The sequence below is a fragment of the Hemitrygon akajei genome, chromosome 21 (assembly GCF_048418815.1).
Source record: "Hemitrygon akajei chromosome 21, sHemAka1.3, whole genome shotgun sequence".
NCBI classification, from domain to species: Eukaryota; Metazoa; Chordata; class Chondrichthyes; order Myliobatiformes; family Dasyatidae; genus Hemitrygon; species Hemitrygon akajei.
In genome coordinates this window covers 18,374,635-18,401,800 of record NC_133144.1, presented here as the reverse complement: position 1 = coordinate 18,401,800, position 27,166 = coordinate 18,374,635, and the positions used below count along the sequence as shown (strand labels likewise).

Here is a 27,166-nt window from a genome sequence, read left to right as displayed (position 1 = left end):
TTGTCATTGTTGCTATGGTGTGGGCATAATAGAGTGAATGCTTCCTTCTACCCACACTGACTCAGTAGATTATACCACCAGGATGTCCTCCCTGTCTGCAGCTGTTATACTATCCCTGGTTAGCATGCCACTCCCCCATCTCTCTTACCTCCCTGTGAGTCCCTTTTGAAATGTCTAAATCCCAGAACATCTGGCAGCCATTCCTATACTTGTGATAGCCAAATCTCTCATGGCCAGAACATTGTATTTCCACGTATTGATCTATGCTCTGTTCATTACCCTTGTTTCTGATACTACCTGCATAAAAATTGACACATTTTAACCCATCTACACTGCAATTATGCACTATTCACCATTTCAGTCTCTCTTCCTTTACATTAACTACTTCATCCACTGACTTATCACTCTGGTTCCCATACCTGTGCCACACTAATTTAAATCCACCCAAAGCAAACCTGCCTGCAAGGATATTGGTCCCCCTCAAGTTCAGGTGTAACTTGTCCCTTTTGTGAGGGCCATATCTTCCCTAATGAGATCACAATGATCCACAAATCTGAAATCTTGCTGCCCACACCAATTCCTCAGCCACACACTCATCTGCCCAATCATTCTGTCTTGTCCTCATTGTCAGATGGCACAGACAGCATTTCAGAGATTGCTAACCTTGAGGGCTTGCTCTTCAGCTTTGTATGTAGCTCCCTTTATTCTCTCTTCAGAGCCTCATCCCTATTCCTACCCATTTTGTTGGTATCAATATGTACCATGATTTCTGGCTGCTCACCATCCCCCTTAAGAATGTTGTGAACCTGAGCAGTGGCCTCCCTGACCTTGATACCTAGGAGACAACATACCATCTGGAGTATCTTTCATGTCCACAAAAATTACTGTCCCACTAACTCTTAAACCCCCTATTACCACAGCTCTCCTCTACTTCCCCCTATCCCCTTTAAGTCACAGAGCCAGTCTCTATGCCTAAAACCTAGTTGTTGTGACTTTTCCTCAGTAGATTGTTTATCCTGCTGCTCTCAACAGTATCCATAAGACCATAAGGTATAGGAGCGGAATTAAGCCATTTGGTCCATTGAGTCTGCTCTGCCATTTCATCATGGCCGATCTATTTTTCCTCTCAGCCCCAATTTCCTGCCTTCTTCCCGTATCCCTTCATGCCCTAACCAGTCAACCACTGCCTTAAATATACATGAAGATTTAGCCTCTTCAGCTGCCCGTGGCAAAGAATTCCACAGATTCACCACTCTGGCTAAAGAAATTCCTCCTCATCTCCATTCTAAAAGGACATCCCTCTAGTCTGAGATTGAGCCTTCTGGTCTTATTCTCTCCCACCTTAAGAAACATACTCTCCACATCCACTCTATCAAGACCTTTCACTATTTGATAGGTTTCAGTAAGGTCACCCCCCCCCCCCCCCATTCTAGCAGTATGCTTGTTGAGGGGAATGTCCACAGGCATATCTGCTTGTTCTTTCCCTTTTCTGACACTACTCATCTCCTGCAACTTAGCTGTGACTACCTCCTGTAGCTCCTTTCTATTACCACCTCGTTCTCTGAATGAGTCATAGGTCATCCAGTTTCAGTTTCCTAAAAGTCTGTAAGGAGCTGCACCCACATTCACTTCTTGCAGATGTAGCAATCAGAGAGACAGGAGATATCTCAGATCTCCTATGTCTTGTATGAGTAGCACATCATTGACTTGAGATGCATTCTTGCTACTCTAGTTGGGTACCAATTTTTTTTTTTAAAAAAGAATGAATCTTGACAGAAACTTTAAACTGGCCTCAGCCTCTTTTCACTGAAGCCTCTTGACCCAGTGCCTCAGTTACCATTCTAAATCTGTCCCACTCTAATAATGGCTGCTCTGCTTAAACATAAGTTATTTTTATTGGTCCTTGCCAAGTGCCTGATAACTCAAATGATCTCTGCAGAAAGCCCTGACAAACTCCACTTACTTTAATATTCTGGTACTACTCTATACAAGTAACTTTTCACATGATCTCAAGTTCTGCATAAGTGCTGTTTATTAATTATTATCATTGTTACTTTTTCTAATCTGTAGGATATTGTGTCAGTTCCTGGTACAGTGGAAGGTATTGCCAATGGTGATGGTGGATTAAGTGATGAAGCAGGAAGAAAACCTCCAGAAAGTGAATTAGTGAGGTTTGGATGGATCAAAGGTGTGCTGGTAAGGAACTCCAGCTAAAGTTATGGCATGCTTATTTTTATTGACATATAACAATGAAAGGTTTAGCTGAGTTTGCATTTTTGAAAAATGCGGATAGTTATGTAGAATTTATAATTTGGCTGTGAAGTGTAAAATTTTTTAAAGAATGGAAATGAGTGATGTGTTGTCTTTTTGAGAAGATGTGTAGGCTCCAGCATGCATTTTTTCCAATGTATTCAGATAAAACTGAATGAGCCAAGATCATAAACACAAAATGCAATATACTGAAAGCTATAATGGCTTACAGGAGTTGCTTTTCAGGTACAAAAAATTATATTTTGGTTATCCTGTCCAATATCACTTTCTTCTGGAATAACTTTTCAAGCTGCATTGGGAGCAAAGAACAATTGCTGGGTCAAGCAACATCTGAGTAGGCAAATTATAATTCATCATTTCAGGTTGAGACCTGCATCAGGGCTGTAGTGTAGAGGGGAGATGGCTAATATATTGAGTTGAGAAGGAAATGATAGAGCTAGGAGGTGGAGGTGGAGGAGTGGAGTGAGTGGTTGGTGAGAGATAGGTGGAGACAGACAAGGAAAGAATCAGGGGAAAGATGGAGCCAGTTGAGGGGAGGTTGAAATGTGAGACAGAGGCTGGAAGGTGATAAGTGGAAACACAAGATGCTGCAAGTGCTGGAATCTGGCAGGTATGGAAGGAAGGAGGGAGGGATGATAGGTAGATGGAACCATTTTGGGGAGAGGGATAGGAAAACAGAAGCTGTAGAGTGTTCAGATCAAACCAGCAAGGAGGAGACTGAAACTGGGTGGGAGGGAGAGGCAAAAAGAAAGGATTAGGCATGTGGGTTGTGTGAGGTTGAAAAATTCAGTATTTGTACCTTTAGGTTATAGATTACCCAAGTAGAAAATTAGGAGCTATTGTTCTGGCTTGTTTAGCTTCACCATGGCAGTGGAGAAGGCTGAGGACCAATGTGGGTTTAGGAAGGGCATGTAAATTGTACGCAAGTGGAAAGTCAGGATGGTCATTGCAGTAGGTGCAGAGGAGTTCAAAAAAAAAAGTTCACCTAGTTAATGCTTAGTCTTGCTGATGTAGAACAGGCCACAGTGAATGCAATAAATGAGATTGGAGAATATGCATCTAAAACTTTGTTTCACTTGTACTTTTTTGGGTCTCTGGAAGGTGTGAGGGAGGAAGTGTAGAAATGAATATTGTACCTCCTATGAAAGGGGTGGGAGAGTAGGGGTGAGTGTTCTTGGGAGCCATAGAATGTCTGCAGAAATCAGAAAGGAGTGGGAGGGGAAAATGTGACCGGTAGTGACATCACATTTCAGTGTGTGAAGGCTGATAGGGTGAAAGGTGAAGGACGAGCAAGAGAATTCTGCCTCTGTGCTGTTGGTAGAAAGTTGGGGGCATGAGAGCGGTAGTCCAGGAAATGGATGAATCGCCACTGCCATTGTGAGGTATGTCGTGTGAAGGTTGGATCTGATTGTTTTTTTGCAAATGTTAGTATCAGCTTGCTGATGTAAGTTTTTTTTTCCCATCTGCCTTCTCAGGAGGTTAAGAAACAAGAAAAAAATACTACTGAGGGAAAATATAGTCTTGTCATTTTGTATTTTTAAATATGATGGGTGTAAATAACCAAATTCTAATGGACGTGGTTTGAATTTTTTCAAAAAAATTATTAACATGTAAGAAGTTCTATTCACCAAAATTGCAGCTGTTTCAATTTTCTCTTCAGATTCATATCTATGACTATCACTTTTAAGAATTGTAGTTAGTTAATGTCTTGTATTGTAGGTACGGTGCATGTTAAATATATGGGGAGTGATGCTTTTTATTCGACTGTCGTGGATAGTTGGTCAGGCTGGAATAGGTATGTTTGCATTTTTGTTATAAATTGGTGCCATTAAGTTTCAGGATGAGTGATATTTGCCACTACTTTATATCTTCTATTGGAAAACACCAGAAGACTCTTTACACCAGAAGTTGTCTCTTTAATGCAGAGGTTCCCAACCTGGGGTCCATGGACCCCTCAGTTAATGGCAGGGGTCCATGACATAAAGGTTGGGAACCCCTTCTTTAGAGTGACTATAATTTTTCTGCAGTTGGTATATCGCAGCTTAGAGCAATACCATAGAAATGGGCTCTTCATTCTTCTGTGTTTATCAGCCATAAAGTATCCATCTGTACTAATCCCATTTTGCAGCACTTGGCCCACAGTCTTCCATGCCATAGTTACAAGAGCTCATCTAAATACTAAATGTTGAAACTCTCTGCCTAATCAATCCTCAAGCAAAGAGTTCTAGATTTCAAATGCCCTTTAGGTGAAAAAAGTTCTTTAAATCTTCTACATTTTTACTTTAAATAGTTGATTTCTGGTCAAAGACCCGTCAGGTAAGCACAAAGACTTTCTCATTATCTGCCTTATTTATTCCCCTCATAACTGTTTATATGCTCTGTGTGGAGCTTGCAATTTCTCCCAGTATACTTGCCTGGGTTCTTAGCACAACTATGATACTATGTTAATTGGTAACTGTAAATTACATATATATAAAATGGTAGGGCCTGAGAAACAAAGGAAGAACAAAAATGGGATCTGTATAATGGGTGATTGATGATTGGCTGAATGGCCTGTTTATATTTTCACAATCATGTATCCACGTTGCTGGGGATTCCTGAATGTACAGATAGCTCTGTCTTTATCTTCCTAGGATCTGACATTTGTTGTGCATTTTCTAGTTTAATTACTCCATGCAACACCTATCACATCACGTTTTTCAAGAATAAATTCTATCTGCCATAACTGTGGCCATCTTGGCAACCAATCAGAATTTCATGTTGAACTTCACAGATGTACCTTCTACATTCACATAACTTGTTAATGTATGCGATAAACAGCAGGAGTTCCAGTACTGATCTCTGCATTACACCACTGGCCACATAAACAACCTTCATCTACAGTGTCCTATCAACAAGTCATTTTCCTGTCTAATTTGTTAAATTACTTTGGATCCAATGGGCTCTTACTTTATAGACCAATCTTCCACAAAGGCTTTGCTGAACCCTATGCTGACTAATTCTGCTGTAAGAGCAGACTAATCCTTTCTCTGAGAACTTTTTCCCTACCATTAACATTGGAGTCACCAGTCTGTAGTTATCTGGTTTATCCCTACCACCTTTGTTGAATAAAGGTACCATTTCATTACAAAGTTTGCAAACCATTGGGTTTGCAACAATAGTGACTTTGGTAAAGCATAATTTTCTTGATGAAGTCAGGTATCTGACCATGACCATTAATACCCTCTTTAAAGTTAAAATCACCGTTGCAGTGATTGGGACTATCAGTTACCCTGTCAGATTTAGAACATAGAACATGACACCACAGTACAAACCCTTCAACCCATAATGTTGTGCTGATGTTTTAACCTACTCTAAGATCAATCTAGCCCTTCTCTCATACATAGCCCTGCATTCTTCTATCAAATCTATGAAAGATCGCACCAACTGGGTGTTCAACCAGTGTGCAAAACACAACAAGCTGTAAATACAAAAAGAAAGTAGTAGTAATAATAATAATAAATTTTGAACATGAGATGAAGAGCCCTTGAAAGTAACCTTGAAAGTTGTGGGAACTTTCAGTGATAGGGCAAGTGAAGTTATACTATTTGGTTCCAGAGATTGATAGTTGACGGGTAATAACTGTTCCTGAACCTGGTGGTGTGAGTCCTGAGGCTCCTGTACCACCTTCCTGATGACAGCAGTGAGGAGAGAGCATTATGTATGTGCTGGAGGTCCCTGATGATGGATGCTGCTTTCTTGCGACAGTGCTCTGTGTAGTGCCCAGTGGTGGGAGGTCTTGGCCATGATGGATTGGGCTGTATACACTACTTTTTGTAGGATTTTCCATTCAAGGGGATTGGTGTTTCCATACTAGGCTGTGAAGCAGTTAGTCAATATACTGTCTGCCACATATCTAAAAAAAGTTTGTCAAATCTTTTGCCTTGCATATTGAAGAACAAGTTAAAACTTCAAATATGTAAAACCATATTCTGTATGTTCTCTTGTATAAAGGAAAAATGAAATAAATGCTAAGATTCAAGCAAAGTAATTCATTTGCTTTTTTCCTTTCTTAAAATGCCCTTTCCACATCTGCTGAGATGCTTAATAAGATAAATAATGGCATGTACAGATTTCTATCAAAAGTTAATTCGCAAATGAGATTGGCTGTGTGAAATTTTTTAAGAGAACATTTGCTTAAAAAGTTGTACCTGATATTTCTTTTCCTTTCAAAATCTGATAAGTATTTTGATGACAGGCCTTTTTGAGAGGCATGACACTTAAGCAAGAATGACTGGCAGTTTTCCTACTTAGACCTTAGGCCATCAGGCCCGGCAAGTCTGCTCCACCATTCAATCATGGCTGATACTTTTTTTTCTCCTCCTCAACCCTAGTCCCTGGCCTTCTCCTTGTAACCTTTGATGCTATGTCCAGTCAAGAACCTATCTGTCTCTGCCTAAATACAACCAACGGCCTGGCCTCCACAGCTGCATGTGGCAAGAAATTCCACAAATTCACCACCCTTTGGCTAAAGAAATTTCTCTGCATCTGTTTTGAAAGGGCACCCCTCTATCCTGTGCTGTGCCCTTTTGTCCTAGACTTTTCCACCATGGGAAACATTCTTTCCAATCTACTCTGTCTAGGCCTTTCAACAATTGAAAGGTTTCAATGAGATCCCTCCCCCATCCATCCATCTAAATTCCAGTGAGTACAGACCCAGAGCCATCAAACATTCCTTGTATGATTACCCTTTCATTCCTGGAATTATCCTTGTGAACCTCCTGGACCCTCTCCAATGTCAGCACATCTTTTCTAAGATGAGGGGCCCAAAACTATTCACAATACTCAAGGTGAGGCCTCACCACTGCCTTACAAAGCCTCAGCATCACATCCTTGCTTCTGTATTCTAGACCTCTTGAAATAAATGCTAACATGGCATTTGCCTTCCTCACCACCAACTCAACCTGCAAGTTAACCTTCAGGGTGTTCTGCACAAGGACTCCCAAGTGCCTTTGTATCTCAGATTTTTAGATTTTCTCCCCATTTAGAAAATAGTCCATACATTTATTTCTACTAGCAAGGTGCATGACTGTGCATTTTCCAACATTGTATTTTATTTCTCACTTTCCTGGCCATTTTCCTAATCTGTCTTAAGTCCTTCTGCAACCTACCTGTTTCCTCAACACTATCTGTCCCTCCACCAATCTTTGTATCATCTGCAAACTTGGCAACAAAGCCATCTATTTCATCATCTAAATCATTTATATACAGCATAAAAAGAAGTGGTCCCAATACCAACCCCTCAGAACACCACTAGTCACTGGCAGCCAACCAGAAAAGGATCCTTTTATTTCCACTCGCTGCCTCCTACCAATCAGCCAATGCTCTAACCATGTTGGTAACTTTCCTGTAATACCACGGGCTCTTAGCTTGGTAAGCAGCCTCATATATGGCACCTTGTCAAAGGCCTTTTGAAAGTCCAAATATACAACATCCACTGCATCCTCTTTATCTATCCTATTTGTAATCTCCTCAAAGAATTCTAACGGGTTCGTCAGGCAGGATTTTCCCTGAAGGAAATCATGGTGACTTTGTACTATCTTGCCTTGTGTCACCAAGTACTCCATCGCCTTATCCTTAACAATTGACTCTAACATCTTCCCAACCACTGAAGTCAGGCTAACTGTTTTATAATTTCCTTTCTGCTGCCTTCCTCCTTTATCAAAGAGTGGAATGACATTTGCAGTTTTCTAGTCCTCTGACACCATGCCAGATTCCAATGATTTTTGAAAGATCTTTGCTAATGCCACCACAATATCTAACACTATCTCTTTCAGAACCCTAGGGTGCAGTTCATCTGTCCGGGTGTCTTGTGTACCTTTAGGTCTTTCAGCTTTTTGAGCACCTTCTCCCTTGTAGTAGAAACTGCACCCAATTCTCTTCCTTCACACACTACAATATCTGGCACAATGCTAGTGTCTTCCACAGTGAAGACTGATGCAAAAAACTCATTTAATTCAGCAGCCATTTGCTTGTCCCCCATTATTATTTATCCTGCCTCATTTTCTAGACTTCTGATCCTATGTCACATCTTTCTACTGATTTGATGCCATTCTTTACCAGTAGAGCCACACCACCCCCTCTGCCTACCTTCTTATCCCTCCGATATAATGTGTAACCTTGGACATTCAGCTCCCAGCTACAACCATCCTTCAACCATGAATCAATGATGGTTACAACATCAAACCTCTGGGTCTAACCTAGTATTTAGTGCCTTATTTAGTTTTTTTTATAAATTCTCTTTAACAAGTAGATTTTTAAAATAACTACAGCACAAGAATGCTGATATTTCAAATAGGTTCTGCATTTGGTTTTCTGGTTTCTGTTTATTACCAACGACTCTGAATGTGAAAGAAGCAGACTAGTTTCATACTTGCCAAGTACAATAAATCTCCGATAATCTGTCACCTTAAGGACTTCAGTGCTAGATGAGTAGATTTTCCAGTGTATTGGATCAACTAACAAAATTTGTAACAACTTTAAAACATGCTAACTAAAATTTTGATTGTTTAGGGAAAGCAAATGTACTCCTGTTTTCTTAAAAATGCATTTCACCAAAGTAAAGCCACTGAATTTCAAAAGGTAGTCAAAACCCACCTGTATCCCTATATACTTTAATCTTTGCTCACAATTATACAAAGACAGACACAGGATAAGGATCGGATGTTCACTCCTGGGGTGCAACCAGTGCACATTTTTCTTATAGGTACATTACAGGTACACTATTCAAGGATTCCTTTCAGTTTTTAGTACATTTCAGATAGTTGCTGAATGTTAGTACATGTATTTCCTTTATTTATTGGTACATTTCAAGTATCCAAGGAAGAGTATAGCTTGGATTCCTTTAACAGACTTCTAGTTCAGCAGCTAGCAATGAAGGATTGAATTGCTGCATAGATCACTAAGTGTGAGAGATGCTTAACGTGTATCTGGGATTCTTTTCAGGTCTTGGCGTGGTCGTCATTTGCTTAAGTACATTAGTAACTGTCTTAACGGGTATTTCAATGTCAGCCATTTGCACCAATGGAATTGTTCGAGGAGGTAATTATAAAATTTTCTTACACTGCTTTGAAAAAATCGTGACAATGTGGATATAAGAGGAAAATAATTGGTTGATCATATTTTAAGACTTAGATATAGGAGCAGAATTAAGCTATTTGGCCTATCTAGTCTACTCTGCCATTTCATCATGGTGGATCCAATTTTCCTGTCAGTCCCCATCCCCTGCCTTCTTCCTGTATCCCTTCATGCCCTGACCAAGCAAAAATTTATCAATGTCTCCCTTAACTATGTATAAAGATTTGGCTTCTACAGCTGCTTGTGGCAAAGAATTCCACAGATTCACCACCATCTGGCTAAAGAAATTCCTCCTCGTGTCTGCCCCCCCCCCAATCTGAGGCTGTGTCCTTTAGTCTTAGACTCTCCCATCATAAGAAGTATCCTCTCCACATTCACTCTATCAAGGCCTTTCACCATTCAATAGGTTTCAATTAGGTTACCCCTCATTCTTTGAATTCTAGTGAATACAGGCCCAGAGCCATCAAGCACTCTTATAACCATATAACAATTACAGCACGGGAACAGGCCATCTTGGCCCTTCTAGTCCGTGCAGAATGCTTACTGTCACCTAGTCCCACCGACCTGCACTCAACCCATAACCCTCCATTCCTTTCCTGTCCACATACCTATCCGATTTTATTTTAAATGACAATATCAAATCTACCTCTACCACTTATACTGGAAGCTCGTTCCACAGAGCTACCACTCTCTGAGTAAAGCAATTCCCCCTCGTATTACCCCTAAACTTTTGCCCCCTAACTCACAATTCATGTCCTCTTGTTTGAATCTCCCTTACTCTCAATGGAAAAAGCCTATCAACGTCAACTCTATCCCCCTCATAATTTTAAATACCTCTATCAAGTCCCCCCTCAAACTTCTATGCTCCAAAGAATAAAGACCTAACTTGTTCAACCTTTCTCTGTATCTTAGGTGCTGAAACCCAGGTAACATTCTAGTAAATCTCCTCTGTACTCTATTTTGTTGACATCTTTCCTATAATTCGGTCACCAGAACTGTACACAATACTCCAAATTTGGCCTTACCAATGCCTTGTACGATTTTAACATTACATCCCAACTCCTATACTCAATGCTCTGATTTATAAAGGCCAGCATACCAAAAGCTTTCTTCACCATCCTATCCACATGAGATTCCATCTTCAGGGAACCATGCACCATTATTCCTAGATCAGTCTGTTCTACTGCATTCTTCAATGCCCTACCATTTACCATGTATGTCCTATTTTGATTATTCCTACCAAAATGTAGCACCTCACACTTATCAGCATTAAACTCGATCTGCCATCTTTCAGCCCATTCTTCTAACTGGCCTAAATCTCTGCAAGCTTTGAAAATCTACTTCATTATCCACAACGCCACCTACCTTAGTATCATCTGCATACTTACTAATCCAATTTACCACCCCATCATCCAGATCATTAATGTATATGACAAACAACATTGGACCCAGTACAGATCCCTGAGGTACACCACTGGTCACCGGCCTCCAACCTGACAAACAGTTATCCACCACTACTGTCTGGCATCTCCCATCCAGCCACTGTTGAATCCATTTTACTACTTCAATATTAACACCTAAAGATTGAACCTTCCTAACTAACCTTCCATGTGGAACCTTGCCAAAGGCCTTGCTGAAATCTATATAGACAACATCTACTGCTTTACCCTCATCAACTTTCCTAGTAACCGCTTCAAAAAATGCAATAAGATTTGTCAAACACGACCTTCCACATACAAATCCACGTTGACCGTTCCTAATCAGACCCTGTCTATCCAGATAATTATATATACTATCGCTAAGAATACTTTCCATTAATTTACCCACCACTGACGTCAAACTGACAGGCCTATAATTGCTAGGTTTACTCTTAGAACACTTTTTAAAAAATGGAACAACATGAGCAATACGCCAATCCTCCGGCACCATCCCCGTTTCTAATGGCATTTGAAATATTTCTGTCAGAGCCCCTGCTATTTCTACACTAACTTCCCTCAAGGTTCTAGGGAATATCCTGTCAGGACCTGGAGATTTATCCACTTTTATACTCCTTAAAAGCACCAGTACTTCCTCCTCTTTAATCGTCATAGTTTCCATAACTTCCCTACTTGTTTCCCTTACCTTACACAATTCAATATCCTTCTCCTTAGTGAGTACCAAAGAAAAGAAATTGTTCAAAATCTCCCCCATCTCTTTTGGCTCCACACATAGCTGTGCAGTCTGATTCTCTAAGGGACCAATTTTATTCCTCACTATCCTTTTGCTATAAACATAACTGTAGAAACCCTTTGGATTTACTTTCATTTTACTTGCCAAAGCAACCTCATATCTTTTAGCTTTTCTAATTTCTTAAGATTCTCTTTACATTCTTTATATTCCTCGAGCACCTCATCTACTCTATGCTGCCTATATTTATTGTAGATATCTCTTTTTCCGAACCAAGTTTTCTATATCCCTTGAAAACCATGGCTCTCTTGAACTTTTAACCTTTCCTTTCAACCCAACAGGAACATAAGGATTCTGTACCCTCAAAATTTCACCTTTAAATGACCTCCATTTCTCTATTACATCCTTCCCATAAAACAAATTGCCCCGATCCACTCCTTCTAAATCCTTTCGCATCTCCTCAGTTAGGCTTTCTCCAATCAAAAATCTCAACCCTGGGTCCAGTCCTATCCTTCTCCATAATTATATTGAAATTAATGGCATTGTGATCACTGGATCCGAAATGCTCCCCAGCACATACCTCTGTCACCTGACCTATCTTATTCCCTAACAGGAGATCCAACACTGCCCATTCTGTAGTTGGTACCTCTATGTATTGCTGCAAAAAACTATCCTGCACACATTTTACAAACTCCAAACTATCCAGCCCTTTTACAGAATGGGCTTCCCAGTCTGTGTGGAAAATTAAAATCTCGCACAATCACAACCCTGTGCTTACTACAAATATCTGCTATCTTCTTACAAATTTGCTCCTCCAATTCTCGCTCCCCATTAGGTGGTCTATAATACACCCCTAAAAGTGTTACTACACCTTTCCTGTTCCTCATTTCCACCCAAATAGCATCCCTAGACGAGCCCTCTATCCTGCCAGAGCACCACTGTAATATTTTCTCTGACAAGCAATGCAACACTTCCTCTTGTCCCTCTGATTCTATCACACCTGAAGCAATGAAATCCAGGAATATTTAGTTGCCAAACACACCCCTCCTGTAACCATATTTCACTAATAGCTACAACATCATATTTCCAGGTATCAATCCATGCTCTAAGCTCATCCACCTTTCTTACAATGCTCCTAGCATTAAAATAAATGCATTTAAGAAATTCTCCACCTCTTCCTCTGTTTATCTCTAATGGTGCAAACAACTTTACTGTCTTTTTCTTCCTTCTCCCATACATCTGTTCCTACACTCTGGTTCCCCTCCCCCCTTGTATCTAGTTTAAATCCACTGGAGCCTCTCTAGCAAACCTACCTGCAAGAATATTTGTCCCTCTCCAGTTCAGATGTAAACCATCCCGCCGGAACAGGTCCCACCTTCCCTGGAAAACTGCCCAATTATCTATAAATCTGAAGCCCGCCCTCCTGCACCACGTCTTCAGCCACGTGTTGTTCTGCGCTATCTTACTATTTCTAAACGCAGGCATATACTGGTAGCAATCCTGAGATTGCTATCCTGGAGGTCCTGGCCTTTAACTTGCCGCCTAACTTCCTAAACTCACCTTTCAGGACCTCCTCACTCTTCCTACCCATGTCATTGGTTCCTACATGGACCATGACATCCGGCTGCTCACCCTCCCTCTTGAGAATATTGAGAACTCGATTTGAGATATCGCGGACCCTGGCACCAGGGAGGTAACAGACAATCCGGGATTCTTGATCTCTTCCACAGAACCTCCTATCTGTCCCCCTAACTATCGAATCCCCTATCACTACTGCTCTCCTCTTTTCCCTCCTTCCCTTCTGAGCTGAGGGTCCAGTCTCAGTGCCAGAGATGCAACCACTGCAACTTGTCCCTGGTAGGTCGCCCCACCAACAGTATCCAAAGCGGTATACTTATTATTGATGGGAACGGCCACAGGGGTGCTCTGCTTAGTCTGTCTAATCCCCTTCCCTCTCCTGACAGTCACCCAGCTACCTGTCTCCTGACTCTTAGGGTGACTATCTCCCTGTAACTCCTGTTTGTTTCTGCCTCTGCCTCATGAATGATCCGAAGTTCATCCAGCTCCAGCTCCAGTTCCCTAACACGGTTTGTCAGGAGCTGCAGCTGGATGCACCTTTTGCAGGCGTAGTCATCAGGGACAATTGTGCTTACCCTGACTTCCCACATACTATAAACGGAGCACTCAACTGCCCTAACTGCTGCCTCCATTATCTACTCTTAAGCTAATTAGATTAATTAAAGGAGCTTACCTGGCCTTATTTCACTTGGAGTGAAGCTCGTCCTCAGCCTCTGCTCGCTTTTTAAATTCTCCCGCTGATCTCGGAGGCCGACTTTCACGCACTTGCGCAGTTGTGCCCCGTTTAAACCTTGCCTCTGCCTGTTCTTGCCGAAGCCTGATTGAGCCAAAGCCGTCCCACTCTGCCTCAGTCCACTCTGATGGCCACTGTATATGATGATTTATTTATTTATTTTTTATTTTTTTAAACCTTTGGTGTGCTACGTCACGCACCTGCGCAGTCTAGCCTCTTTTCTCCGATCAGTTTTTAAAAAAACGGCTTCTCTCCCAGATGCCTTTACTTCTTCCCTCTCTGCCTCTTGCTTCGATTTAAAAGCCATATGACAAGCTGCTTAGTCCTGGAATTATTTTTGTGAACCTCCTTGGAACCTTATTTTTGCACATCCCTTCTAAGATAAGAGGCCCATAACTGCTCACAATACTCCAAGTACTTTATGAAGTCTCAATGTTACATTCTTGTTTTTATATTTAGTCTTCTTGAAATGAATGCTAACAGCACATTTACCTTCCTCAACGCAGGCTCAACCTGAAAATTAACCGTTAGGGAATTTTGTACAAGGACTCCAAAGTCCCTTTCTGCCTCAATTTTTTTTTTTTTGTAATTTCTCTCCATTTAGAAAATAGTAAACCCTTTCACTTCTCCACCAAAGTGCATGACCATACACTTCCCTACACTATTCCTTCTGCCACATAACCTGCCCCTCCATCTATTTTCATATCATCTGCAAACTTTGCAAAAAAGCCATCAATTCCATCATCCAGATTATTGAAATATAACGCAAAAAGAATTGTTCCCAACACGGACCCCTGTAGAACACTTCTAGTCACTGGCAGTTATCCAGAAAAAGCCCCCTTTATTCCCACTCTTTGCCTCCTGCCAATCATCCATTGCTTTATCCATGTTGGAATCTTTCCTGTAATGCCATGGGTTGTAGCTTGTTAAGAAGTCTCATGTATGTCACCTTGTCGAAGGCTTTTTAAAAATCCAAGTACATAAAATGCACCAATCTTCCTTTGTCTATCCTGCTTGGTATTTCTTCAAAGAATTCCAACAGATTTGTCAGGCAAGATTTTCCCTTGAGAAAACCATGCTGACTATGGCCTATTTTATTGTGTGCCACCAAGTACCCTGAGACCTCATCCTTAATAGTGGACTCCAACATCTGAGGTAAGACTAATTTGCCTATAGTTTCTTCTTCCTCTTTCATTTCTTGAAGAGTGGAGTGACATTTGTAATCTGCCAGTCTTCCGGAACCATGCCAGAATCAATTGATTCTTGAAAGATCATTACCAGTGCCTCCACAATCTCTGCAGCCACCTCTTTCAGAACCCAGAGGTGTACACCATCTGGTCCAGGTCTGGTTCAAACTTTTCAGTTTCCCAAGAATCTAATCCCTAGCATTGTTAACTTCACCCTCTTCATGACCCCTGACACCTGGAACTTCCAGCATACAGTCTTCCACTCTTGTAACATTGCCCTTTTGGCATGCATTTTCTATCTCCCTTTTTAATTTGTACACCACACGATTACTATTTTTGGGGGTGGGAGGTTTGTATACAACTTCCATTAGGGTCTTTTTACCCTTGCAGTTCCTTAGCTGTACCCACAATGATTTAAGACCTTTTGACCCTATATCACCTCTTTCTAATGATTTGATTTCATGTTTTACCAGCAGAGCAAATCCGCCCCATCTGCCTTCTTGTCTGTCCTTTTGATACAAAGTGTAACCTTAGACATTAAGCTCCCAGCTATAATCTTCTTTCAGCTTTGATTTAGTAATACCTACAATAATATACATGCCAATCTGTAACTGTGCTACAAGTTCATCTACCTTATTCCGCATACTAAGCGCTTTCAAATATAACACCTTCAGTCCTGTATTTGCTCTTTTAGATTTCCTCCATCATTTACGTTGCAGCTCATTCTGTTGACTGCAATTTTGCTCTATCAACAGCCCCTCTTCACTACACATAGCCTCTGTTTGTAAACCAACTATCCCATCCTCAGTACTATCACTCCAGTTCCTATCCCTGTGTGCGCCACACAGTCTTTTGTTCCGCACCTTGTAAGGCATGAAAATGCCCGACTCTGGCCTCTCGGGCCTGAGTCAACGTCATCGTCATCCTATCCCCCTGCCAAATTAGTTTAAACTCTCCCAAACAACTTTCACCAACCTGCCCACTAAGATATAGAACTCCTCTGGTTCAGGTGTAACCCTTCCCTTTTGTACAGGTCGTACCTTCCCCAGAAGAGATCCTAATGATTAATAAATCTGAACCCCTGCCCCCTGAACCAGTTCTTCAGTGATGCATTCACCTGCCAAATCATCCTATTCCTACTGTCAGTGGCATGTGGCACAGGCAGCAACCCAGAGATTACTACCCTTCTTTCAAATCTGGAAATAATGCTTCCAAAAGTCTAATGGCTATGCATTTCAATCACTGAAAATCAAGATTTGCTTGTGTTTTAAAAGATTAGGTGTGTTTTTGAATCTGTATTTTTTTCATTAAAATGTAGTCAAACCAGGTTATTATTTTTCTCATTACTTTAACAAACCTTTACCAGCTAAATATAATAGTAGAATGAATGTGTTGGACTGTTTCACAAAAATAGTCTTAAAATTATTCCTTTTCAGAAATGTTAATATTTAATTAATTTAGAAATTTCTAATATTTAAATAGGTTATAGAATTCTAACCAGAAACATGTTCGGAGATTTTTGTGTAAAGTAAAGCCACTATCACCTTGTGCTTAATCTGAATTTGAGGGGCATTTGGAGAAGTTGCAGGTAATTTTAACAGAAATTAGCAAAAGCACCAAGGAAGCTTGTTTCTTGAAAGGTAAACACTGTATATTTGATGACTTTCCTACAATAATAGTTGTATTTAATGTGGGGGAAAATCCCTAGGCATCAAATTTAGAAATCTGTTATCTTGGGAATAGTTCAAAATATTCAGTCACCAATGGTGCTGTGGCTGTGTATAGTTTGGATTGGTCTTTTGAGAATTCCTGGGGATATTGATGAAGCCAGTGTCTGGCAGGGTTTTTGACAAGGACCAAAGAGGATACCCATCTATTACTTTCTGCCTACTGCATTGTGACCACAGTAGTCATGACCCTCCCTGTGATATAATGCAGTCAGTGGCTGAATGTAATGCAAATTATAATGCTAAAGCAGTCCTGATTTTGCAAGTGGTTGCATTGCAAAATCACCCTTAAAATGTGAACACATACATTACTTAAGACCACAAGGTATAAGAACAGAGCTAAGGTATATCCTTCCATCTGTAGTATTCAGTAAGGTTATTTCTCTACTATGTTCCTTGCATTTCCCCCATTTTCAATTTATAATACCTCAACGTGGGCAGTGCCACATCCTCTATGTGAAATGTGAGAATATAAAATGTGAGACTTGGAATATTTGAGCAATAATTTTACTTAACATTATTCAAAAAAACATGCGTGTATTGTACATATTATATTCCCTTTATTGTCCATAAATTGTCTAGCTTAAATGCATTTTACACCAGGGCACTTGCAGTAATCAGAAGAAATTTCAAAGATTTGTAGTACAGGTTGAAGATGTTTTTCAATTTCTTAATCTGAGACTCCAATACTCCAATTCCTTGTTCAGGACTCCTAGACATGGGGAAATAAAGTAATTGCTGAATGAATATGCCCTTTAGAATTTTCTTGACAGATAAAAAACTTTCATTATTCGGCCTAACTGCACAGGCCATACCACTTATTCCAAAACTACTCTGATGAAACTTCATTGCACCCAGGAGGGTTTCTTGACAGTGTGAATAGTCCAATGCAGTGGTCCCCGACCTCTGGGCCACAAGGCATGCAGGGGTGCAGTAGTAGGCGGAACGCACCCAGCACATCTTTAAGGAAAAAGCCGAAATAAACAAGCTAATTAATTACGTGCCACCTGGCACGTAAATTTTGGCCCAGATCAGAGGCGATTGCCGATTTCAATGGTGCGTGGAACCTAAGGCTCCTGTACCACCTTCCTGATGACAGTAGTGAAAAAAGAGCATGGCATGGATGTTGAGGATAGTTGGACTCTGCTTTCTTGTGGCAGCGCTCTTTGTAGATGTGCTCAAAGGGGGGGGGGGGGGAGGGCTTTTCCTGTAATGGACTAGGTTGTATCCATCACTTTTTATAGGCTTTTCTGTTCTTGGGCATTGGTGTTTCCATAACAGGCGGTGATGCAGCCAGTCTGTATATTCTCCACTGTGCAGCTATAGAAGTTTGTCAAAGTTTCAGATTACATTCTGAATCTGCGCAAGCTTCCAAGTTTGCTGTGCCTTCTTTGTAATGGCATTTACATGCTGGTCCAAGGTCTAAAGTTGTTGATGTTTTCCACCTTTGATTACTCATGGACTGTGATTCCTCAAGGGCTTATTGACCCTCCTCCCTAGGTTTTTTCCTCCTGTAGTCAATAATCAGTTTTTTGGTTTTGTTGACATTGAATGAGAGGTTGTTGTGGCACCATTCAGCCAGATTTTCAGTCTCCCTCCTATATGTTGATTGCTCACCACCTTTGATTCAGCCCATAACAGTGGTGTCATCAGAAAACTTAAACATGACATTGGAGTTGTATTTAGCCTTGCATTCATTATTATAAAGTGAATAGAGCACAGAGCTAAACAGAGAGGCTTGTGATGCACCTGCGCTGATGGTGATTGTGGAGGAGATGCTGCCAATTCAAACTGACTGGGGTCTGAAGTGAGGAAATTGAGAATCCAGTTGCACAAGGAAGTATTGAGGCCTATGTCTTGGAGCTTAGTTTTGAGGAGATGGTAGCGTTAAATGCTGAGCTGTAGTCATGAAGAACATCCTGATGCATGCATCTTCATTGTCCAGGTGTTTCGGAGCTGAGTAAAGAGCCAATGAAATGGCATTTGCTGTTGATCTGTTCTTATGGTAGGCAAATTGAAGTGGATTCAAGTTGCTCCTCAGGCAGGAGCTTCGTGATGAAACTGCCAAAGAATTGCATTACAATGGATGTAAGCACTAAGGGATGATAGTCATTGGGGCAGGTTACCATGTTCTTGGGCACAAGTATATTAAAACCTACTTGAACCATTGGGTACCTCTCTACTGAAATGAGAGGTTAAAGATGTCAGTAAACACCTCCAGCCGGTTGATTAGACAGGTCTTCAGTACTTAGCTAGGTATACTGTCTGGACCAGATAATTTCAGTGGGTTACCCTTCTGAAGGATGCCCTTACAAATCTGACTTGCTCCTGCAGTCATAGTATTTTTATAACTAATTGAGTTATGTTTCTGGTCAGCGCTGAGTTCTAGGTTGTCAACAATGAGCTTGCTGGTGGTGATGTCATGGAATACTATGTGAAGATTATCTTCCATAATTACTGTACCCTTGAAACAAGAGTCTAATGTACTGGTATCTGCCCTATTGGAAATAATTAGCTGGGGGAGCCTTCAAAATAATTATTTTTAATATTTTATATATATATTTTTCTGCCACTTGTTTCTTGGCTCCATTTACTTATTTTACATCATGACCTTCTGGAGTTCATCACTTTTCAAAGAGTGCTATGTTTGTCCTGATGAAGGGTCTCAGCCCAAAACATAGACCCATCTATAGATCAAACACGAGGAAATCTGCAGATGCTGGAAATTCAAACGACAACACACACAAAATGCTGGTGGAACACAGCAGGCTAGGCAGCATCTATAGGAAGAAGCACTGTCGACGTTTCGGGCCGAGACCCTTCGTCAGGACTAACCGAAAGGAAAGATAGTAAGAGATTTGAAGGTAGTGGGGGGGAGGGGGAAATGCAAAATGATAGGAGTAGACCGGAGGGGGTGGGATGAAGCTAAGAGCTGGAAAGGTGATTGGCGAAAGTGATACAGAGTTGGAGAAGGGAAAGGATCATGGGACGGGAGGCCTCAGGAGAAAGAAAGGAGGGGGAGAGCACCAGAGGGAGATGGAGAACAGGCAAACAACTAAATATGTCAGGGATGGGGTAAGAAGGGGAGGAGGGGCATTAACAGAAGTTGGAGAAGTCAATGTTCATGCCATCAGGTTGGAGGCTACCCAGCCGGTATATAAGGTGTTGTTCCTCCAACCTAAGTTTGGATTCATTTTGATAATAGAGGAGGCCATGGATAGACATATCAAAATGGGAATGGGACGTGGAATTAAAATGTGTGGCCACTGGGAGATCCTGCTTTTTCTGGCGGACTGAGCGTAGGTGTTTCACGAAACGGTCTCCCAGTCTGCGTCGGGTCTCGCCAATATATAAAAGGCCACACCGGGAGCACCGGACACAGTATACCACACCAGCTGACTCACAGGTGAAGTGTCGCCTCACCTGGAAGGACTGTCTGGGGCCCTGAATGGTGGTGAGGGAGGAAGTGTAAGGGCAGGTGTAGCACTTGTTCTGTTTACAAGGATAAGTGCCAGGAGGGAGATCGGTGGGAAGGGATGGGGGTGGGACAAGTGGACAAGGGAGTCGCGAAGGGAGCGATCCCTGCGAAAAGCAGAAAGGTGGGGAGGGAAAAATGTTTGGTAGTGGGATCCCGTTGGAGGTGGCGGAAGTTACGGAGAATTATATGTTGGACCTGGAGGCTGGTGGGGTGGTAGGTAAGGACATGGGGAACTCTATCCCGAGTGGGGTGGTGGGTAGATGGAGTGAGGGCAGATGTGCGGGAAATGGAAGAGATGCGTTTGAGAGCAGAGCTGATGGTGGATGAAGGGAAGCCCCTTTGGTTAAAAAAGGAAGACATCTCCTTCGTCCTGGAAAGAAAAGCCTCATCCTGAGAGCAGATGCGGTGGAGACGGAGGAATTGTGAGAAGGGGATAGCCTTTTTGCAAGAGACAGGGTGGGAAGAGGAATAGTCCAGGTAGCTGTGAGAGTCTGTAGGTTTATAGTAGATATCAGTAGATAGGCCATCTCCAGAAATGGAGACAGAAAGATCAAGAAAGGGGTGGGAGGTGTCAGAAATGGACCAGGTAAATTTGAGGGCAGGGTGAAAGTTGGAGGCAAAGTTAATGAAGTCGACGAGCTCAGCACGCGTGCAAGACACAGCGCCAATGCAGTCGTCGATAGCGAAGGAAAAAAGGGGGATGGATACCGAACATGGACTGTTCCACAAAACCAACAAAAAGGCAGGCATAACTGGGACCCATACGGGTGACTTGTGTTCATCCAGCATTTTGTGAGTCTACTGCATGACTGTTTTTGAGCTGTGTCTTCACCTTAGTTTTCAATTTTGTTTTGCCTATAATTTTATGCAGAAGTCCTAAATATTTAGTTCCAAGCTACACTTCTGTTTTTGTCTATTTCGTCAAATACATTTATTTCTTTGATATTAACTAGTCTATTTTGGTTTGTGCTAAGAAATTTGGAAATTTAAGTTATGTCCCTGGTTCTAATGATTCTAATGATACTGGGATATAATTACTGTATATTGCCTATAAGTATATTTGTCAAGTTATTGTTGCAATTATGTTTGTAGATATGACTTCCACATTGGGTCACTTACTTGGGTCATTCCCTGATGTCCACTAATCTACATACTTTTGAGGCATTTCTGGTTATTGACATCTAGAACAAGATTATAATAGAACCACCATCTCTGCAATTACTTGACTTTAAAGGAGTCTTTCTGATCAGGTTTTTGTTCTTGCTGTTTTTGGATACTTCAACAATATTCCTTTCGTTGGGTTTTACCTGGGTGCTTTATATTTGCGAGACCAATGAAAGGGCACAAGTTAGATTTTGGTACAGACACAGTTAATCATTTAATACTGGGGGGGGGGGGAAGAAAGCTGCACCCTAACAATAGTCCTATAATTATGACTTTAATGGCTTCATTAGACAGTACAGTATTACAAATAAGTCACATAGGGCATCGCTGATCTAAAGAGAATGAAATAAAACCGTACTCCAGATATGTAACATTCTATTGACGCACTCTGTTTCTTTGCAAGATTAGAATTCAAGGCTTCACTGCCTTCAGACTTGGCTCATGCCATGCATATTTATCCTTCATTAAAGGGGGCTAAATGAAAATAAAAAATTATCGCAAACTGGGAATGCCTATTGGATGTTGACAACGGCAGCAAATGAACACAGATGAAATGATAGCAGCAGCATGCAAAGGAACAGCAAGGTGAAGATGAAGACAATCACAACAGTGAAAATTACATTGACAAGGATTCAGATTAGAATCTGAATATTAATTGCTGGTTCTCGGCAAGCTACCTTTATATTTGAAACACCCTGAAAAGGTTTCACTGCTAATGTAATAGTCTTTCTGTAGAAGCAGTGTTTGGGTTATGGTTAGAGATAACGGGTGCTTTGGAATGTGGGCTGTCCATTGAGGGGAGGGTGTTTTCGTGCTGTGTGACTGACATCGAGGCAATCTGGGTCTTTTGTTTGGTGGAAGTTGGAGAGAGAAGATGCCACAAAGGAGAGGTTCATGAAATCATGATTTCAGGAACACTTCTGTAAAAGGCACCCTGAAAAGGTCACTCAGTTCCAGATGATGAAAGAAGCATTTGAAAAATATTGCACACTTGTCATTTGCCAAGAAAGCTAAAAATGACCTTGATAGTTGTCTCATGCTTCTTAGAACATTTCCAAATGATAGTGAAGTGTGGAAAATCTCATACAATTAGTGAAAGATTAATAATTCCTGCTGTATCAGACATACTCAGCACTGTTCTCAAAATGGATACCAGTAATTTAAAATCATTTCCTCTGCGTAATAACTCTGTAGCTTGTCATGTTGATATAATGAGTGAAGACATTGCATATCAACAATGCAGAGCTACAAAAAGCAGAATTTGGGATACAACTGGATGAGTCAACTGTACGAGACAATGAGGCATTGCTAATGGCATATGTACAGTTTATCAAAAATGGAAAAGTTTACAAAGAGATTCTCTTTTGTAAAATGTTAAAAACAAATATCAACAGAGAATCAATCTATGCTGAGCTCAAAATGTATATTGAGGATAACATTATTTATATTAGGAACATGATTTCTTGTGCAACAGGTGGAGCACCATATATGACAGGTCACCATACTGGTTTAATGGTATTTATGAAAAACGAAATTCCAAGGCTGTTTGCAATCCATTGTGTAATTCATCATCAGTATCTTACAGCCAAAAAAGTCAGCCAATGGTTTTTCTCAAGCATGACTCTTGTATAATCTGCTATCAACAAAATGAAAGCTCATCCATTAAATAGCAGAATATCTTGCCACTTATGGCAAGATGATGATGAATTTGAACACTTTCTTCTTCACACTGAAGTTCATTGGCTGTCAAAAGGCTGGTGTTTAAAATGTTTCTTTGATCTTTATGACACTGGTTGAATTTTTGCTCAAAGTCAACAAGAGCTTGGGAAACAAGATTGAACATCTATGTGGAGATGTGGCATACCGAGCTAATCTGTATGACAAAATGAACATTCTAAATATGAAACTGCAGGGTGAGAATTTCAATTTAATCCAGGTAAAAAGTGCAGTGTTCATTTTTATTGGAAAATTGGAAATATATAAGCAAAATGTTGGGGGAAGAATATTCTCAGTTTTCCTGCATGGAAAGTTGCAAGTCACCATCTGTGGAAGTGCCATAGAGTACTGCTTACACCTCCAGTGACTGAACGATTTTCAGAATCAATTCAAGGATTTGAATGATCTGGAAATTCCAGACTAAGTGATTAACCCATTTCTTTGCAAGATGGAAGAACCGGAAGAGAGCTTGCAAGAAGAAATTATCAAAATTCAGAATGATGAAGAAGCAAAACTGCTTTTCAAAAACGTCAGTTTTTTGTGGTATGTGGCTACACTATCATACGAAGTTTCCTGGTCTTTGGAGAAGAGCCAAACTGCTCTTCATTGCATTTCCATCCATCAACCTTTTTAGAGGCTTGAATGAACCATATACTACCAAGAAACAGAAACCGCTTGGACATTGTTATGCATAGGGACTTGAGGCTTTTGCTGTCACAACTTGAACTAGATATTGCAACACATGTTAAGAACCATCAAGCTCAAGGATCACATTGATATTGAAGCTGCTGTACACTGCACAGGTACTGTGTAAGCTAGGCTTAAAGACATAAAAATTTAAAGCAGAATCATTTTTCGCATGTTAGCATATGGTAGACCTGTTTTTACGCTATGGGGGTGCTAGAAAGTATATTGTGCCTAAGAAGGGCGTAGGCAAGTATGAAGGTGCTTTGGGGAGCGTTGGCTAAAAAAGGTTGGGAAACAATGACTTAGACTTTAACTATCAGGCTGAGTCCCAAATACTATCTTTTATGCTTGGGCCAGTCACAGGTGTCTTCACTAAGTTCCTGGAGTCCAAGGTTCTCCACTCTTCATGGAGATCTTTGGGTGGTGCCAGTACAATGTTCACTCCCTTAAATGGGGCCCTCAAAGTAGGCCTTTGTTGGTTCTGGCCCTCACTGGCATTACTGGCTGCTGTCAAAGTTCTTCACTGCTGATTGTCAGGGCAGGGTTACTGCTGCTCTGGCTTGTTTGTTTATTTAGCAGTACAGTGCTGAGTAGGCTTGCTATCCCAGCGGTCCCTGATTAACCTAATCATGGGACAATTTGCAAAAACCAGTTAACCTACCTGGTGCATCTTTGGACTGTAGGAGGAAACCAGAGGACGTAGAGAAAGCATATACATTCCACAGGGACAACGGACAGAGACTCCTTACAGAACACCACCGACATTGAATTTTAAACTCTGGATCGCTCAGAGCCATAATAGCGTCATGCTAACCACTACACTACCATTCTGCCCAATAGGCTTGTTAATGGGGGATTAGTTATATCCCTGCTGTAACTTTCCGGAGATTTCTTTCTGCTTGACCAATTAGATGGTGAGATGAGAGAGCCACTGCTAATGAGTGTGAGGAATGCTTTGAATGCAACACCCCAAATGTGGTAGAGGGAGGAAACCTAGGATTCATTCAATCTATCTCTACTGTTTCTCTTCCTGGACCAGCACTTGTTTAAGTACTTATGTCTCTGATCATTGGACCTGTCAGAACACTTATTCTTGCCATAGTATTATCACTAATGTGTGCTCAGACTGAATGTCAGGTCCAGCTACCTTGGTGGATTTGGACCTTTTGTAGTCCAAGTTCGGCTTGGCCAACCTTTCTGTGATTCCACACTCCCTGCTTTGAGGAGATGCTTGGCCACAAGAATAAACGTAGCACTAGGAGCCTAACACTAGCAATTTCATCATTTAATTGTGGACTTTCACTGCCTTTTTGAGCTTCTTGTTTCATTCTTGTCTCATAACCTTTGGCTGTCTGTTAAATGTCTCTACCCTGATGTCATTGTCCCCTCTCAAATTTTCCTAATATTTTCCTCTGCACACCCACATCAGTGTATGTGTGTATTAAATAAATAAAATAGTACAACATTTTAAATGTGTCAAGCAGCCCACTATGTGCACAATGACCAGAGGTCACCCTTCCCACACTTGACCTCAATGCCCAAGTGATTCAAGTGCTCATCAGCATTTCTGTTAAATGTTGTTAGCACTCTGCTTCCAGACAGTGCTTGCCAGGTGCTTGCCACTTGGGATGGGGGACAAAGTCCCCCTTGGATCCTCCCTCTAATTCTCTTGTCCAAATCTGTAATCGTGGATGTTTTTAGCATTTGTTACAGTTGTGTCAGGCAATCCTATGTCATTACACAACTACTGACTGGTGTCTGCAGGCGAGGAAATCGAAGGCAAAAAACAGAAGGAGAGTAAAAAGGAGCATGGTGAGGGTTACCTGAAGAAAAATACCCAGGTGGAATATGAGGTTCTGTTCTTCTAGTTTTCATTTGGCCTCTCCCTGGCAGTGAAGGGCAAGGACTGACAAGTTGGTGTGGGAGTGGGAGGAGTTGAAATGGCATGCAGCTGAGAGGTTGGAAGGCCATCTGGACCAAGTGTAGGGTGTTCTGTAAAACAATCGCCAAGCCTACCTTGGTCTCATTAATGTAGAGGAGGCTACATCAAGAGCCCTGAATATAGTAAGTGAGATTGGAGGAGGTGCATGTGAATCTTTGTGGAAAGATTTTGGGTCCCTGGATGGTGGTGAGGAACTAGTGTTGCATCTCCTATGATTGCATGGAAAAACGCAAAGGAACAGAGAGCGGAGGATGGGCATGGCCGAGCAAACTAGATGACAATTATTTGGTATTGGATAGTCTGGAACTGACCTATTAAGTATACAATCTCAGAGGATCTGTATCTTGGAGCCAAGAACAATACTCTGTCAGCAGCCACTTCATTGGAAATGTCTCCAAGTCTGTGGTTAAGCACAGATACTAAAAGGCATTTGTGAGTTGATCTTAATTTCTTGTTTTGTTTACAACCTAATATTTGATCCATTAAAATTATTGTTCTTGCTTTTCATCTTTTTTTGTTCTTAATGGAGGTCGGCTGAAGACATCAGAATGTTTATGGAGCTGTCGCTTCAAAACACAATTATGAATTCAAGTGCAAATAGATACATCCAGAATCCTGTAGTCACGTGCTGTAAGTGTGTTGTGCTATGATTATCCCAGGAATGGGCAAGCATGGACTGATGGCATGGATAAAGAGACATCATTGTTGGGCTGCAGTTTCAACTGTGTCCATGGGGTTACTAGGTATGTCAGGTGAAACAATGATGCTTAAGTATTTAGCGAATTTGAGATATTTAGTACCCGCAGACTTCATTAAGTAGCTTTGATTCTATCTTCTTAAATATTTGTGTACTTAATTATAAATGTCTGTATTAGGGTATCAGGTATGCAACTGAGAGTTTGCAGATGGGAGTAGCTATTAGTGATGGTATTCTGCCCTAGGGTACTGCAAGATGCAGCAAGTGTTAGTCTCGAATGTGCTGTAAACAAATAATAATCAGTTTTGCAAGTCTGGGTAATAGATTCAAGATGTCTGACTAAAATTGATCTGAGATGGTACCTTTAACCTGCTGTTTGGGAAAGTAGTACTGTCCCCTGTTTAACCTAAGTACCTTTGTAATTTATAAACACAAGATGCTGGAAATCTTGAGTAAAACAATGTTGGAGGAACTCAGCAAATCGGGTGGCATCTACAGAGGGGAATAAACAGATATTTTGGGCCAAGATTTCCTCCAGCACTTAGTGTGTGTAAGCTAAATTTATAATTGTAATATAGTTGTTATACCTGCTACTTGAGACGTTTACTATTTAGAACAGCTTAACTGTGTGCCCTGTCTAAACTGCCTTTTTATACATGTCCATGAGATCTCTTCTCTGCTATCCTTTGTTCTAAGAGGAACAA

General features: G+C 41.1%; 1 protein-coding gene across 2 annotated transcripts in view; it reads left to right on the top strand.

Moving 5' to 3' along the window:
• slc12a1 (solute carrier family 12 member 1) overlaps nucleotides 1-27,166 on the top strand; it is a 150,801-nt gene that overhangs the window by 11,979 nt on the left and 111,656 nt on the right. For both annotated transcript variants that reach the window (XM_073024915.1, XM_073024914.1), the window contains exons 2-4: nucleotides 2,071-2,196; nucleotides 3,991-4,066; nucleotides 9,256-9,351. In XM_073024915.1, coding sequence (XP_072881016.1) covers nucleotides 2,071-2,196; nucleotides 3,991-4,066; nucleotides 9,256-9,351 — 298 coding nt within the window. The remainder of the gene's footprint in view (nucleotides 1-2,070; nucleotides 2,197-3,990; nucleotides 4,067-9,255; nucleotides 9,352-27,166) is intronic.